Here is a 15,336-nt window from a genome sequence, read left to right on the forward strand (position 1 = left end):
ACACACACACACACACACACACACACACACACACACACACACACACACACACACACACACACACAGAGCCAGTATTGAAATGCGAGTAAGTAATTGACAACAGACAGCACTGGATATGGCTCAAGGCAATAAACAACCTCACACTTCTACATGTATACAGGGATGGTGATTTTTCTAATTTCTGCCTCTGTATTCTGTTCTTCTTTTGGTTTAATAGATTGTTGGCAGATGGTCTTGGTGTCTTGCTTCAGGAAGGGTAACCATGATTCTGACAAGTGTGATACATCTAAGACACACATTCAAAGCTGATATCAAAAGCTGTGAGCTTTTATTATGCCCTGAAAATTTTTCATATGAAAGTGACTGTCACCAGGCAGTGTAATAAGTTATGATTGGGACTGATACTGTCATGAAGGCCTGGCATAATCTTAAAATGCAAGATGCTTTACATCAAACTTTTCAACCCAAAAAATGGTAATATGAAAATCTTATGTTCAAACACAACCAGGTCCTGATTAGTACAAATAATGAGTTCTAGGAATTGATCACCTTATTCAAATTCACATGGCATATTTCCATTAATATGAATTCTAATACATGTGATCCACTCATTGGGACTTCATTGCACTTTAAAACACTCTCAAATTTCCATGATTTCATTTGCAATTCACTGTATTCTAGGGTAGGCACTACAGGTAATAACCCCATTTTACTGATGAAGACACAGAGGTTAAAGGACTCACCCTTGTTCACAGAGTATCACAGGTAGAATTCGAACCCAATTCCTGATTCAGAATCTAGCCACTCTATGCAATATGCTATACTGGCTCTCCAGTGGATAATAAAAACCTGGAACTACATGTGCATGGCCTACCCTTATTCATTTGGGCTATCTGTTTTCTCTGAGGTCAGCAGAGTGGCAAAGTAGCAAAAAGATTGAATTTGGAGTCAGAAATTCTTGGCCTGGTTCCCAGCTTTGATATGTAATATCTTTTGTGATGTTGGATAAAATACATAACACCTTAGGACCTTATTTTCCTCAACAGTCAAATAAGGGCAATGGACTAAATAAAGGACTAAGATCCTTTCTATCTATAAATCTTATTTCTTTTCTTCCTTAATTGGATTTGGATCATTTCCTTTAACTCATCCTTCCCCTTTTCTCCTTCTCTAGTTTCTTCTACTATACTACCAGAGATGCTTAATAGTATGAGATCTAGGTATTAGAGACTTCTACATACAGTACAGGTATTTTAAGGTAGAATAGGCTCCTCAATGAGTTCCCCAATGACGGGAGGTCTCTAAACAGAAAGAGGTTGAAGAGGGGATCCATCCTCAGGTATGGATTGATCTCTTATCTCAAGAATTTTCCACTATTAGAGTTCTAATCATTCAGTGATCTAGATAGGGATATGGTGGAGCTAGTTCAAACTGGCTCACAAAAGACAATTGTTAAGTCTGAAGTATTAACATTTACAATTTAGAAATTGACAAATGGCTGAAAATCAGGGCTTTATTGTTTTATTGATTTCTGGACTTGAAAGTGATGGGAGAATATTAATAATGCAGATTAAACTTAAAAGTATATTGCAGATACTTTTTTTTTTTTGGAGATCTGGTTGTTAAACATTTACTAGCACACCCTGCCTAGAATCCCCTCTACAATATTTTTGACAAGTGAATAGATATTTACTAAGTGACTACTCTGTGCCCATCCTGTGATGAGAGTCCTACTCTCTAGGAATTTATACATTCTGCCTATAGGGAAAAAAACAAAATAACAACAAAAATAAGTCCTTGTGTGCCTTAGTGGATAAAGTTGCAGAACTTTGAGTTCTCACTTACTAGCTATATGACCCTGGGTAAGTCACTGATTCTCAGCCCCAGGTTCCTCTTCTTTATAGTAGAAATAATAATAGGGCTTACCTCATAGGATTGTTGTGACACTCAAAGGAGATAACATATGAAGTGCTTTGCAAATATGTACTGTTAATTATTAGATTCTGCTTTCTCAGGGAATCCTTGAAGTGTATTCCATCTGAGGTTACTTATGACTCTGATTCTGTGATTCTGCTTATGAAGCAGCTAGATAATAATACAAGAAAATACCCAAATGCAGATGTGTGCATGGACTTTGGGTGCAGGAGAGGATTGCCATGTGCAAGAAGGATTAGGCTTGATCTGCTTAATTCTAGAGTACAGATTTAGATTGAAGGGGTGGTAGTTTCAGAGAGACTAATTTTAGCTCAATAAACAAAGGCCAATTAAAGCTTTCCAGAAGTGACAGGAGCTACTACTTCTTGGAGGACTTCAAGGAGAGGCTACTTATGACCAATATTGAATTCCTGTATCAAAGAGGGATTATGATTGTTAACTTCTTGGGGCTCTTCCTACTTGGAGATCATAAGAATTTTATGCTATAGCATCCATACAGGCAGAAGTAATTTCATATGACTTCTTGAGGAATGTGTTAACCCTACTACCATTTTTATCTACTTCTCTACTTCCTCATGACCCTACCTTTCCAGTTAAGTGTAACCACAAGAGATAGTCTCCCCATTTCCTAGCCTAGATTCACTGTTTCTTGGTCATTGGTAAATACTTAGGCCAATGTCAATTCCATTGAGATGAATACTGATATAGTTTGTTGTGTCAACCCAACACTTGAAGATTTAAACAAATTTCTTGGGATCTTCATGATGCCGAGTATCCATGTTCCTATTCATAACTTTGTATTCCAACAAAACTGATTGGTTAAGTAGACATTGTCAGCTAGGAGTTGGAGAGATGAAGTTAAGATTCTTCTTTGGCCAGATGACTACTTATCTAAATATCATGCTTTAAAAAAATTTTTTGTGTGTGTATGTGTGAGGCAATCGGGGTTAAGTGACTTGCCCAAGGTCACACAGCTTATAAGTATCAAGTGTCTGAGGCTGGATTTGTACTCAGGTTCTACTGACTCCCAAGACTGGAGCTCTATCCACTGCACCACCTAGCTGCCCCTGAACATCATGCCTTTGAATCTCATTCTCCTGGTTCTGAGTCTGTCCTTTCATGCCATTTGTCTTTTGTCATCCTTGCAGGTTATTTTGATTCTATTACTTAACCTTGGTAAGACACAACTTGGGGTGCAAAAGACTAGCCTGGTTCTTATTCCTGGTATTTTAAAAGAAAACAGCAATTGTACTGTGTTATCTTTTCATTCAACATAAGAACTATGTTGAGGTGAGGGATCATATCATGTCTTATCAAAGTTTAAGATGTAAGATTAATAATACCCCATAGGCTGGCTTCCTAGAAGGTGCTCGTTGACCAATAGTAATTTTACTTTTCCTATATGTTCTAAAGTTGACGCTGTCATCTCACTTGAAAAGTAATTTGAATGAAACAGTGACTGATTTCTTAATTCCAGGTACACACCTGTGGGCCGATCATTTTTTACTGCATCTGAGGGATGCTCAAATCCTCTTGGTGGGGGAAGGGAAGTTTGGTTTGGGTTCCATCAATCAGTCCGACCTTCACTTTGGAAAATGATGTTGAACATTGATGGTAAGAATTTCTTTTCTGTTCTCATAAAGTGTTTATTCCTAAAGAGCTAAGAGTGTATGGCATTGTGGGTGGAAAGAACATCATTGCTAGAACTGGGCCACTTCTACTCCTGGTTCTGTGATCCAAGTTCCCTTCTAGGCTTAAATTGTATGTCAAGATAAGTGGAGCAATGCATAACAGCACTGGACTTGGACTGAATACTTGAGTTCAGATTTTCACTAGCTTTTGACCCTGGGCAAGTCAATTAACCTCTCTCTGCCCCAGATTCCTCATCTATAAAATGAGGATAATGATAGCACCTACCTTTCAAGGTTGTTATGAAGAATCAAGTTGGAAACCTTAAAGTACTATATGAATGCTATATTTTTATTTTTATTATTATTATTATTATGATAAATGAGGTCAAGGTTATAGTTTGGTTTGATCTCCATAGTATATTAAAGGCAATATTATTTGTGATTCATCAGCTGGTTCTCTTAATCATGACTCAATTGAACAAATATTTCTATAATGCCTAATACATGCATTGCATTGTGAGAGTACAAAGATCACTAAAAGATTCCTGCCCTAGAGTATAAGGAGCTTATTACTATCTAGTATGAGAGTTAAGACATAAATAACCTCCCCTTTCCACATTATGTGTTTTGCTTATGTGACACACATTAAAAAAAATACTCTAAATATAGAGACATAGCATTATTACAAAATGTTAAAGAGCCTATGGGGACTTTGGAGATCTTCTAGACCAGGAATTCTGCTATCCATAGACCCCATAGATTTCAGGGGGTCTGTGAGTTTAAATAGGAAAAAATATTACATTTTAATTTTCACTAACCTCTAACTGAAATTTAACATTTCCTTCTATTATTTTTTTTTTAAAAAAAGTTTTATTATGACAAGGGGTCCTTAGGATTCACCAGAATATCAAAGGAGTTTATGACACAAAAAATGTTAAGAACCTTGGTCTTGACCAACCCACTCTATTTTTAGATAATGGCACAACTATTACCTTCAGTAAATTAAAGGTTTTTATGGTGTAGGAAAACAACATCAAATTGGGGGGGGGGGGGAAATTACATTTTTATAAGTACCCGGTTAACACTGTAACCTAGGCCATGTCTTTCACATTTCTTTCTTTCTATATAGTTTCAGCAACAGCCTTTTACAAGGCACAGCCAGTAATTGAGTTTGTTTGTGAAGTTTTGGATTTCAAAAGTATTGAAGAGCAACAGAAACCTCTGACAGATTCCCAAAGGGTAAAGTTTACCAAAGAAATCAAAGGTAAGGGTTCACATATGGAAAGTACAATGCTCCTGGGAAATGGCACTTTTATCTTTTGCTGGGATTTTGGACTTATTCTGCTGAATTAGAATGTTAGGCATGCTTTCCATTCTGTTGAGGTTAAAATGTTCTAATTCTGCCAAACTTGACAGGCTCTGCTTATCACCACTTTTTGTGAGCTATTATTCATTTATGTGTTTTTATAGGGATTTGGGGGTGGCAGTAGGAATTAATTACCTTCCACTGAAGATTAAATGAAATGCATTTCACAGGGTATAAGAGCTATATACTCAGTCACTTACTGAATAATCAAGTCTTTATGGGAAGGGAAATGGGGGATAGAGGACTTTTCAACTTACTTGACAATGACCTACAAACCAGTCATTTGCGGGGGAAAACATGTTCCTATTTGAGTTAATAGGTTGTAAGTTTTCCTTTCAGAACCAAGTTCCTTCCATACAACCTTTTTAGGTTTGTAGCAGCATTCTTGTGATTTTTAGCAGTTTGTTTTTTATATCTACAAGATAAAGAATGTAAGACATCAATATTGTAATTATAGATCAGATCATGTAGGTAAACTCCTCGCCTCCCTTCCCCCTTCCATTTCTTTTGCAATAGTTCTTTCTTTTGGTTTTTATATTTAAGTGATCATCTGTTGGGCAAAGAGGACTGAGAGAGAAATTTAAAATAAATTCTAGTATATAGTGTGTTGGGACTGGACGGTAAATTGACATTACCCAATTTCAGCCCATCATTGAGGGTTTGCTCTATTTTTCATAGTGAGAATGCAACTCATCCCCTGAAGAAATGTTTATTTCTGAAGTCATCACAACTGAATTTCTGTTCCAATTTCCTTTTTTGTATGAAAGTGACCATAGGTTTTTGAGGGGTTTGTGTCTCTAGGGCACAGTCTTTAACAGGTTCCTATCATGCTGGAAAGTTTTTGAGTAGAGGCATGGTGATATGCCACCAACGGCCGCTAGGTGGCACAGTGGATAGAGTACTAGGCCTGGAGTCAGGAAGATTTGTTTTCCTGAGTTCAAATCATGCCTCAGATACCTACTAGTCATATGACCCTGGGCAAGTCACTTAATCCTGTTTGCCTTAGTTTCCTCATCTGTAAAATGAGATAGCTGGTCATCACAATGTCCTTGGTGTGTTGAATTTTTCTACCACAGTAACTCTTAAACAGTCTCCTCAGTTATAAAGGAGAATGATTGTTATCTCTGTCAGTGGAGGGACCATCAAAATGGGATCATAGAAAGATATATGAATTTGCGTTATAGACTGTGAAGAGTTTTGAAGAGTCTTAGAAGTATGGAATTTTTGTTTTATTAGGTCTAAAGGTAGAGATAACACACTGTGGGCAGATGAAGAGAAAGTACCGTGTGTGTAATGTCACCAGACGACCAGCAAGTCACCAAACGTGAGACTTCTTCCTTTTACCTATACAGATCTTAAAATCAATGGAGATTACTATTGCATGGGTTTATAACGGCTTCTGAGATAAAAATTCCATTTTTTTATTTATAGCATACTTTGATTATGCCTATATTCATCATAGATTCCAAGTTTTGCACAATAAATCAATGTTACATTAATAAGCAGGATACCAAGTGTGTGTATGTGTATATCACATACATGTAAAGAAAATTTCCTAAACCTTGTAAAATTCACAAAAAATAGTAGATGTGTGTATAATATATATATATATATATATATGTATACAGAGAATATACACACATTTATCTCCATTTTCCCATTTGTGAATTTTATAAGTTTGTGAAATTTTCTTCACTGGCAAAATGAAAAGAAACAGTTATTACTAGTGCCAAACACTGTTAGGTAATAAATCAAGCTTTTACCCTCCATAGTTAAGTCCTTATTATAATGTTCTACTATATTGAGTTGTGTGTGTGTATGTTTATGTTGTGAATTTTGCCTATAACTATTATTGCATCATGGAAATGACCTTTTCTAACCATTGGCCAAAGCAGAATTACATCCACTCCACAGTATTCATAACAGGATTTATTTTCCTTCTGATTAAGCACCTCTGATATTGGGGAGAGCTTGCCTTCATTTTGAAACAGCCCAGGTCATTGTTGAAAAGCTCTGATTAAGAATTTCTTCCTTATATTAAACTGGAATTTACGTCCCTGTAATTTTCACCTGTCATTCCTAGTTAGCTTCTGTGCTAAGCAGAATAAATCTTATCCTGGAGTCAGGAAGACTCATCTTTTGGAGTTCAAATCTGAACTCAGGCATTTACAAGCTGTGTGACTATGGGCAAATCACTTTACCCTGTTTGCCTCAGTTTCTTCATCTGTAAAATGAGCTGGAGAAAGAAATGGCAAACCTCTTCAATATCTTTGCGAAGGAAAACCCAAATGGGCTCACGAAGAGTTAGACACAACTGAAAATGACTGAACTACAACCTCTCATTTCAGAGCCAATATTCTTTGCATTATGCACTGTATTGTGTACTGTTTCTACAAGAGGATGCTGTAAGCCTTGTATCCTCTTTACCCTGTCCCTTTCTTTCTAAGAGTCAGATGCTAAGAAATTCCTGGTAGTCTGAGTGAAGTGTGTGAATTGTTAAAATAAGAGCAAAAGTAATCTTTACTTGGCAATAATAACTATTCTACTAAGAAGTAACTTCAAGCAACACAACTTTGTTGCAACCACATTATAAACCACCCTCCTTCTCGGCTCTTTTCATTCAAACTCCTAAACAAAGTACCATACCATAGCAGTGTTATACCCTTTCTGTGTTAGGAGGCATTCTTTCCTCTGGCTGAAAAGTGGTGCATCCTGAGAAATATTGCACTTCAAATATGGTTGCCTGCTGTCATAAATTCATACACATGTTGAAGTGATGGTTTTTATTATTTTTTTTCCCTAATCACGTCAGATCTTCTTTCACAGGAACCATTTTAGTTATTTTAATTATTTCTAGTTGCTGGAGCTAGAGGTCCTGTATGAAAATATTTGCCCAATAAATGATTTACAAGACTACGAAGTATTTCCTACTGGAAAAAATTAATGAAGTTTCCAGTGTGGCTTCCTTATGTAGTTCCATTTGCCCTGCTTTTCTCTGTATATGTGTAGTTTCCCTAGCTCATAAGACCTGAATTCTGTCAGTATAATTCCAAGGCCTCATTCTAGAATATTTTGCTTAAAATGTTTTATCTCCATTTGTGACTTCCCTAACACTTTCCTGCCCTACTCTCCCCATCCCTACTTTAAAAAAAGAAAGGAACTTATCAGTGCCTAGAACATAGGAGACCCTTAATAAGCTTTTATTGCATTTATGCCTTGACTGTTTAAAAAATATTTTCCTGCAAACCAGTTTTAATTCATCCAGGGAATCATGAGTAAGCTTACAACATGAACATCTTAATTCCTTAGATTCCCACTTCAGCAAGAGAGTGGCCAGACTGTTGAATGTACGGTGGCACAGTATTTTAAAGACAGACATAAGTTGGTTCTACGTTATCCTCACCTTCCATGTTTACAAGTTGGACAGGAGCAAAAGCATACATACCTTCCCCTTGAGGCAAGTAATTTCCAAATTTCTTTGTATGTATTTGTCTGTCTAGGATCTACGGTGACTACCAAAAATTACAGATCTTTCAGTTTTTTGTGTTAACCATGACTGGACTTTGTATTATATCTGAATCCTTGGACTAAGACACAGTAAATACTGCAAATGAAAAATAGAGGGTTTTTTAATTGTTTTGTGTGTTTCGTTCTTTTTTTTTTTTAGGATTGGGCAGGAGTTCCAGGTGCCTAAGAGTTCAATAACCTTGGGCCTTTGGAGATGATGGTCCAGAGAAAGGATACAAATATTTGTTGAGACAGCAACTCTTTATTGAGCTTCATTGTGCTCAGTATTGTACTAGGTACCAAGAAAGGATCTAGACAAGTAGAGAGATTTCAGCATGAAGGAGTTAGACTACAAACCCAACAGAGATGACATGAAAGAATCTTATGTGAATTGCTATAAGCAGTCTGTATATTCCAGAAAAATGTGATTTAAAGTTTTATAGATCAACTCGTTTTTAAAATGCACTAGGAAAATTGTTATAATTTAAGCCTCTTAAGGACTAACCTGTGGTTTCTTATTTGTGCACCTCTCAGTATTTATTGACTGTAATTAGTTTAATCTCAATGCTGGAAGGTGTCATGGACCACCTTGACACTGTTCCCCTTCTCAGAATTATGTTCTAAAATGCATAAAATACATTGGACTACCAAAATTCATGAAATACAGAGGACTACAATGAAAACCCAGTTCTATTGAAATACGATAATTACATCTAGGTTCACAGATACCAGGTTAAGAACCCCTAGACCTATACCAACTCTCTCATTTTAAAGATGGACAAACAGACTCAGAGTTTTAGAGGAGTAGAAGTAATCTAGGAGTGAGTAATCCCATCCAATTCCTAGAATTAGGTAAATTCATCCCCTCCATTTCAGGTATGAATCTCAAGTGTGAAATCCCTCTGACATATTCCTGATAGGTGATCATCCAGCCCTTGCTTGAAGCTCTTCTGAGAGAGGAAATTTGCTAACTTACAAAGCAGCCCATTTAATTTTTGGGGAAATACTGATTGTTATATTCTTCCTTACATTGAGATTGCTTGAATTTTTATTTCCCATAAGCTCCAAAAATAGACTGAATACTACTGGTTTGTTTCTTTTTTTAACCTTCATAGGTATGCAACATAGTGGCAGGACAGAGATGTATAAAGAAACTGACTGACAATCAAACCTCTACTATGATTCGGGCAACTGCAAGATCAGCACCTGATCGGCAAGAAGAGATCAGCAAATTGGTGAGTGACTATTTGCTTGCTACATGGGCCCAGACCAGAGCCCCATCAACTCTGTCTAGTTATTCAGCGTCTACTGCAACGAAATCCTTTGTACAGTTATGCGTGGACGTGCTTTCAAGAAGAAATTTAAGCCTGTGTCTGACCTTTTGTTTTTCTTTTTTTTTTTAAGATGCGAAGTGCTAGTTTCAATACAGACCCTTATGTTCGTGAGTTTGGCATAATGGTTAAAGATGAAATGACAGATGTCACTGGCCGGGTCTTGCAGCCACCATCAATCCTCTATGGAGGCAGGGTATGTGACAGGACATAACTTGTGCATCATCTGGTCTCATTGGTATTTTAAGTACACGCTCCAGGGCTCTTGGAGGTTATGATAGCATAGTTTGACCTCTAATACAATTCTGTCTCTCCTGGCAAAGAAATGAAACTGACCACCATCAATGATGACTACCATCTTTTCTCATAGTTAATGTAACCCTTACAATTTTTGAGCCAATCCATGAAGTTGAAAATTGAAATTGTCTATATGAAACATCACCAAAAAAAGAAGGGAATTTTCCTTGCCATGTAAATGTTAAATTTCAGAAAAGGCTTTTGTGGGAAAGAAAGAAAGCTCTGTAGGGAATCAGGATAATTTTGATCCTCTTCTCCAAAATACAAAATTATAAAGTATCATTTATAGTCTAATTTGTCCCCTTCCCAGGTAGAATTATTCTTTGGAAGCATGAACTATCTTGCTCCACATTGGATATGTGCATAATAATTAAGTTTGATGTTACCTTTCACTTTTATTCCTCCAGTAATTCATTTCTGTCACTCCAAAAGATGGGTTCATATCCTTCCACCAGTCCTTAAAAGCTGTGTGGCCACAGATACATCTAAGCCTCAGTTTCCCCAGATAGAAGAATAATAACTCCTATCCTCACAGTGTTGTTATAAGGAACTATGAGGTGATGCCTATGAAAGTCCTTAACAAAGTATAAATGATGAGATTTCTGTTTCATTATGCTTAAATATAAGGTTTAGGAACAGTTGTGTTCTCTTGCTCTAATAGTTTAACCTCACATTGGATACCATTTTAACACTTAAAAATTTTACAAAGCTTTATAAAACCATGTAACTAAGAAAAGCATTCATGGGGTCCTTTTTCTTTCTCTTTTACAAACTTCCTCCCACCTTTTCCTTTGCAGAATAAAGCAATTGCTACACCTGTCCAGGGGGTTTGGGATATGAGGAATAAGCAGTTCCACACTGGAATTGAAATCAAGGTCTGGGCGATTGCTTGCTTTGCACCTCAACGGCAGTGTACTGAAGTCCATCTTAAGTAAGTCCCCTAGACAGAACTAAAATGATGATCCCTCATTATTCAGGCTTGAGGGCAGCAAGGATAACTTGGTTAATTTTCTCTGTGTGTTTCTTGATCTTTATCAAGGGTGGTCAGAGGTGGGTCAAAGAAGCACACTAAACCACTTTGTGTAGACAGGGAGGGAAGCCTTTCTTTCAAGGGTTGTTATCACAGAGGGGAGTATAAAGCATGTGTGGGCCATTTAAGTAAGGAGCAATTTTCACTGAAGTCACCAATTTCATATAGTTAACATTTCGGTTTGGAATGGGCTTTTTCTTTAAGCAACCTGAAGAGTAAATGGAAAATAAGTTATAAATAATTAAGAAGGGGGGAAAAACAATTTTATTCCTTAAGCAGAGAATGAAAGAAGAAAGTATTGATAGAAACTAAAGAAAAAGCAAGGAAGATAGAAGCAGCAGAGAAAGACACTCTCCTGCCACTAGCCAGAATTTTCCATTTCACCAAAATCTGGTCTGATTTCACACTACCCATTATCCCCTTACCAACTGGGCAAGGCTTCTTGTGACCCCACCCTGTTCTGACAAAACCACCTACAGAGAAACCATCACTGGAACCCTGTCCAGATAATCTAGCTCTCCCACAGCAAAAGCTCCCACCTCTGTGTGGGAGATAATAGCCAGTGTCTTATTTTACTCTTTTAGCTGTATACAATTAAATTGGGTGCTCATAATGGCATATTTTGAGAACTATAGTAATTATTTTTTCATAAGGCACTTTATCAACCCAAACTAGCTTTTTTCCCATCTACTGACTAGTGACTGTGATAATCAAAGTTTCAAAAGGATCTGATAGAGGTTGAGTTTTGTTGTCTCAAATGATTTTTAGCTGAGCAGAACAAATTTTGAAGGAAAACTGAAATCCTGACCTATAACCTTGGTAGAATGCCAATATTCAAAAGTCTGACAAGTATTCCAAAAACTACATCTGATCAGCAATATTTTCAGAGAGAATTCCTCTGAGGGCTGCTTTAACTGTATCTCGGAAATTCTGGTATGTTCTTATTGTTATTCTAACTCATGTTTATTGTTTCTATGATTTTTTTTTCTTTAACACACTCACATCCCTATCATTCAGTATGTAATTAAATAATTTGAGTCTGTATTTCTTATTTGTACCCTATGTAATTCAAATTCATTATGCTCTTTTTTTATTTTTATTTTTTTTTTTAGGCTAGGCAGTGGGGTTAAGTGACTTGCCGGCCAGGGTCACACAGCTAGTAAGTGTTATTTGTCTGAGGTCAGATTTGAACTCAGGTCCCCCTAAATCCAGGGCTGGTGCTCTATCCACTGCGCCACCTAGCTGCCCCTCATTATGCTCTTTAAAGGATGTGTTGAATGTTTCATTTTTTCTGAATTTCATTGTGCCCTAACACATGCTTTGTTTTTGTAAAGGTATCATTTGATCCTGAAAAATGTATATTCTTTAATCTTCCTATTCAGAAAACATAAATCTTTAATTCTAAATTCTCCAAAAGTTCAGTCGTATATATTTCCTTTTGTTTAATATTTGTTAGATTTGTCCAGTTCTGAGAGAAGAATATTGTAGAAGAATATTGTGGAACAAATCTTCTAATGCAAATATATTACTACTAAAGTATTTTTTTTAATTCATTTAACTTTACCATTGTGACTTTAGAGGCTATGCCATTTGGTTCATATGTATTCGATACTGATATTAATTCATTGTTCCTTTAAGCATAACTGATTAGAAATGTAAAGCATTTGGAGATGGTTTTTGAAAAATAATGATCATTAGAAAGTATTCCTTAGAGTAATTTGATTTTTAAAAGGCAGCTTTAGAATTATAAATCTCAAATGGCTTCTGAATTTTGTAGCTGGGTGAATAAATTTAGTATCTTAAATCAAAACTGAAATTTGAAAGATTGAAAGTAGAGATAGAAATTCAAATTAACAACCATTTAGAAAGGAAAAAAAGGTCTTATGTTTAGCTGGAGTTCATGGAAAATGACAGTTAAGTGTGTTGAAATCTCTAGCATTGCTAAGGTGCCCATTCTGGACTGTTTCCTAAAGCTCATCTTTGATACCGTCATCTTGTTTTTATTGCTCTGAATTCTATTCTCCCATCCCCTAATGGAACAGAATCATACAGAGGGAATTTCAGATTAACAATAATCCTTGAATAACAGGACCTTTAATATATTGGAGTGACTAAGGTGGAATACCTATAAGGGAAGATCTGGGTTTTAAGTTCTTGTTTTTCTTCCCAAAGATGAAAATTGGCTTTTTCCCACATACAGCCGTATCTCCAATTATGTATTTGGAGTGATGCATGCAATTCATACAGATATCTATAGTTGATTTCTGTGGTGCTCATGTCAAACTTGCCCAAATTATTTCCAAAAATCAAGGTTGCTGGAAAACTATGAAGACAAAGTTTGAGAATCTTGCAGTAGTGGTAACAATACTTCAGATTCATATGGAATTTATTTTTCTAAATGGCTTATTGTTCTTTCAGGTATGCTTTGTTCCACATGAGAGGGATGCTGGGGAAAACTATGATGATGTAAAACACAAAATACATCAATAAAAACTCATTTAAAGTAGCAATAACAGCTCACAAGAATCGTGGGATTCTTGTGAGAATTAAATGTGATAATATATATTAAAAACACTGCAAAACTTAAAGTGTTATATGTGTGTGTATATATGGATGTGTTAGCTATTATTATTGTTATTATAAGCAAAACATAATTTTCGTTGACCTTCCTTGTACCCCAGTGAGTTGAGCCTTTTGAAAATGAAGTAATTCAACATATGTTGATTAAGTGAGTACTACGTGCAAAGTGAGAAATAGCATGCATGGAGCAGTAAATATCAGTGTTGGACTTGCAGTCAGAAAAACCCAAATTTAGTTCTTCTCTCTGACTTGGACTAGATCCTTGACCATTGGTACGTCACTTAACCTCTCAATGCACCTAGTCATCTCCTCTTTGACTAAAAGCTGCAGAACATTGCCAATTGCATTGAAGGATGGAGTTTTCACCTCAGGATTAGCCCACACTAATTAAATCCCAGGTCCCTTTCATCAACCCCCCCCCCCAACCCCCCAGTACATACATGTATAAATGTGTAACTGTGCTTACATACAGTATAATATTTTTATGGCTCCATGATCTCACCAATGAGGGTACTCCCTCTAGTAATGCAGGTCACAGCCCATCCATACCTTCTCATCCCGAATGTCTTTTGTTCATTTCTCCCATAAATGATCCAACATTTCAAAGTTTCCTCTTAAGTCTCTTGACATTGTTTGTATACCAAAGTAACACGCACGATGGCTGCCTGTTAATATATCTCCCCAACTCCTTTTTCAGTCATAATTCTTTCTGATGACATTCTTTGGCATAGTTTTGCTCATCATAAGGAAAATCTTGCCTATTCGAACTATCAAAAAAACATAGTGAGCTACCTTACAGAATAATGAATCCCATGCCTGGGATGATTTTTCCCTTTAATTCTTTCCCTTCCACTATCACTCTTTCCCATTGAGCAAATTAAATACAAAAAATAAAGTCCTTTGTTCACATGTGAATGTTCCAACAAAACAAATGTCCACATTGGCCGTATCAGAAAATACATGTTTTACCATGTATCACCTCTCTTGATAGGTGATGAGTGCAATCTTTTATCTTCAGTCTTCTGGACTTAAGGTTTATAATTGTGTTGATTAGGGTTTTTAAAGGCTTTTAAATTTTTTGTCTGTGAAGTTGTTATTATTATAAAAATATTCTCCCAATTTTGCTCTGCATCAGTTAATAGAAAAACATTTCCTCTGAAACAGTCTCTTTTTATCATTTCTTAATGGCACAATAATATTTCACGTCATTGAGAGTCTTCAGGCAGAGGCTGGGTTTGTTGAGGTTGTAAAATTGGATTTCTGATTTGGATGGGGCTGGACTTTGTGTCTGTCCCTTCCAACTCTATGAGTATGTGATATGATTGGGTTAATTGTGCATTTTTATCATCTAACTTTTAGAAGTCAATTTTAATCCTTGGCTTTGGCCAGAACTTGAGGAACCCCAGGTAGGTACTGCTTAGGTGGACACCATTGTCTTATAAAACTACTCTCCCAAATAGGACTTTCTAAAAATAAGTTGCTTGCTATTTAATGAAATACTGAAGCAAAGGTCATATATACACACATACATACATACATATATGTGTGTATGTATATTTATATATATACACACACATAATATTACATTTATAGGTGTTATATTGATTTATATTTAATTAGAATTAATTTACATACCTATATATAATTTTGATTCAGTTT

At 36.1% G+C, this 15,336-nt stretch overlaps 1 protein-coding gene across 2 annotated transcripts in view; it reads left to right on the plus strand.

Moving 5' to 3' along the window:
* AGO2 (argonaute RISC catalytic component 2) overlaps window positions 1-15,336 on the plus strand; it is a 150,402-nt gene that overhangs the window by 102,896 nt on the left and 32,170 nt on the right. For both annotated transcript variants that reach the window (XM_027845329.1, XM_027845320.1), the window contains exons 5-11: window positions 3,413-3,549; window positions 4,696-4,830; window positions 6,169-6,256; window positions 8,242-8,389; window positions 9,555-9,674; window positions 9,844-9,966; window positions 10,865-10,998. In XM_027845329.1, the coding sequence (XP_027701130.1) occupies window positions 3,413-3,549; window positions 4,696-4,830; window positions 6,169-6,256; window positions 8,242-8,389; window positions 9,555-9,674; window positions 9,844-9,966; window positions 10,865-10,998 (885 nt within the window). The remainder of the gene's footprint in view (window positions 1-3,412; window positions 3,550-4,695; window positions 4,831-6,168; window positions 6,257-8,241; window positions 8,390-9,554; window positions 9,675-9,843; window positions 9,967-10,864; window positions 10,999-15,336) is intronic.

The sequence above is a fragment of the Vombatus ursinus genome, unplaced genomic scaffold (genome assembly GCF_900497805.2).
Source record: "Vombatus ursinus unplaced genomic scaffold, bare-nosed wombat genome assembly UNPS02005236.1, whole genome shotgun sequence".
In the NCBI taxonomy this organism is placed as follows: Eukaryota; Metazoa; Chordata; class Mammalia; order Diprotodontia; family Vombatidae; genus Vombatus; species Vombatus ursinus.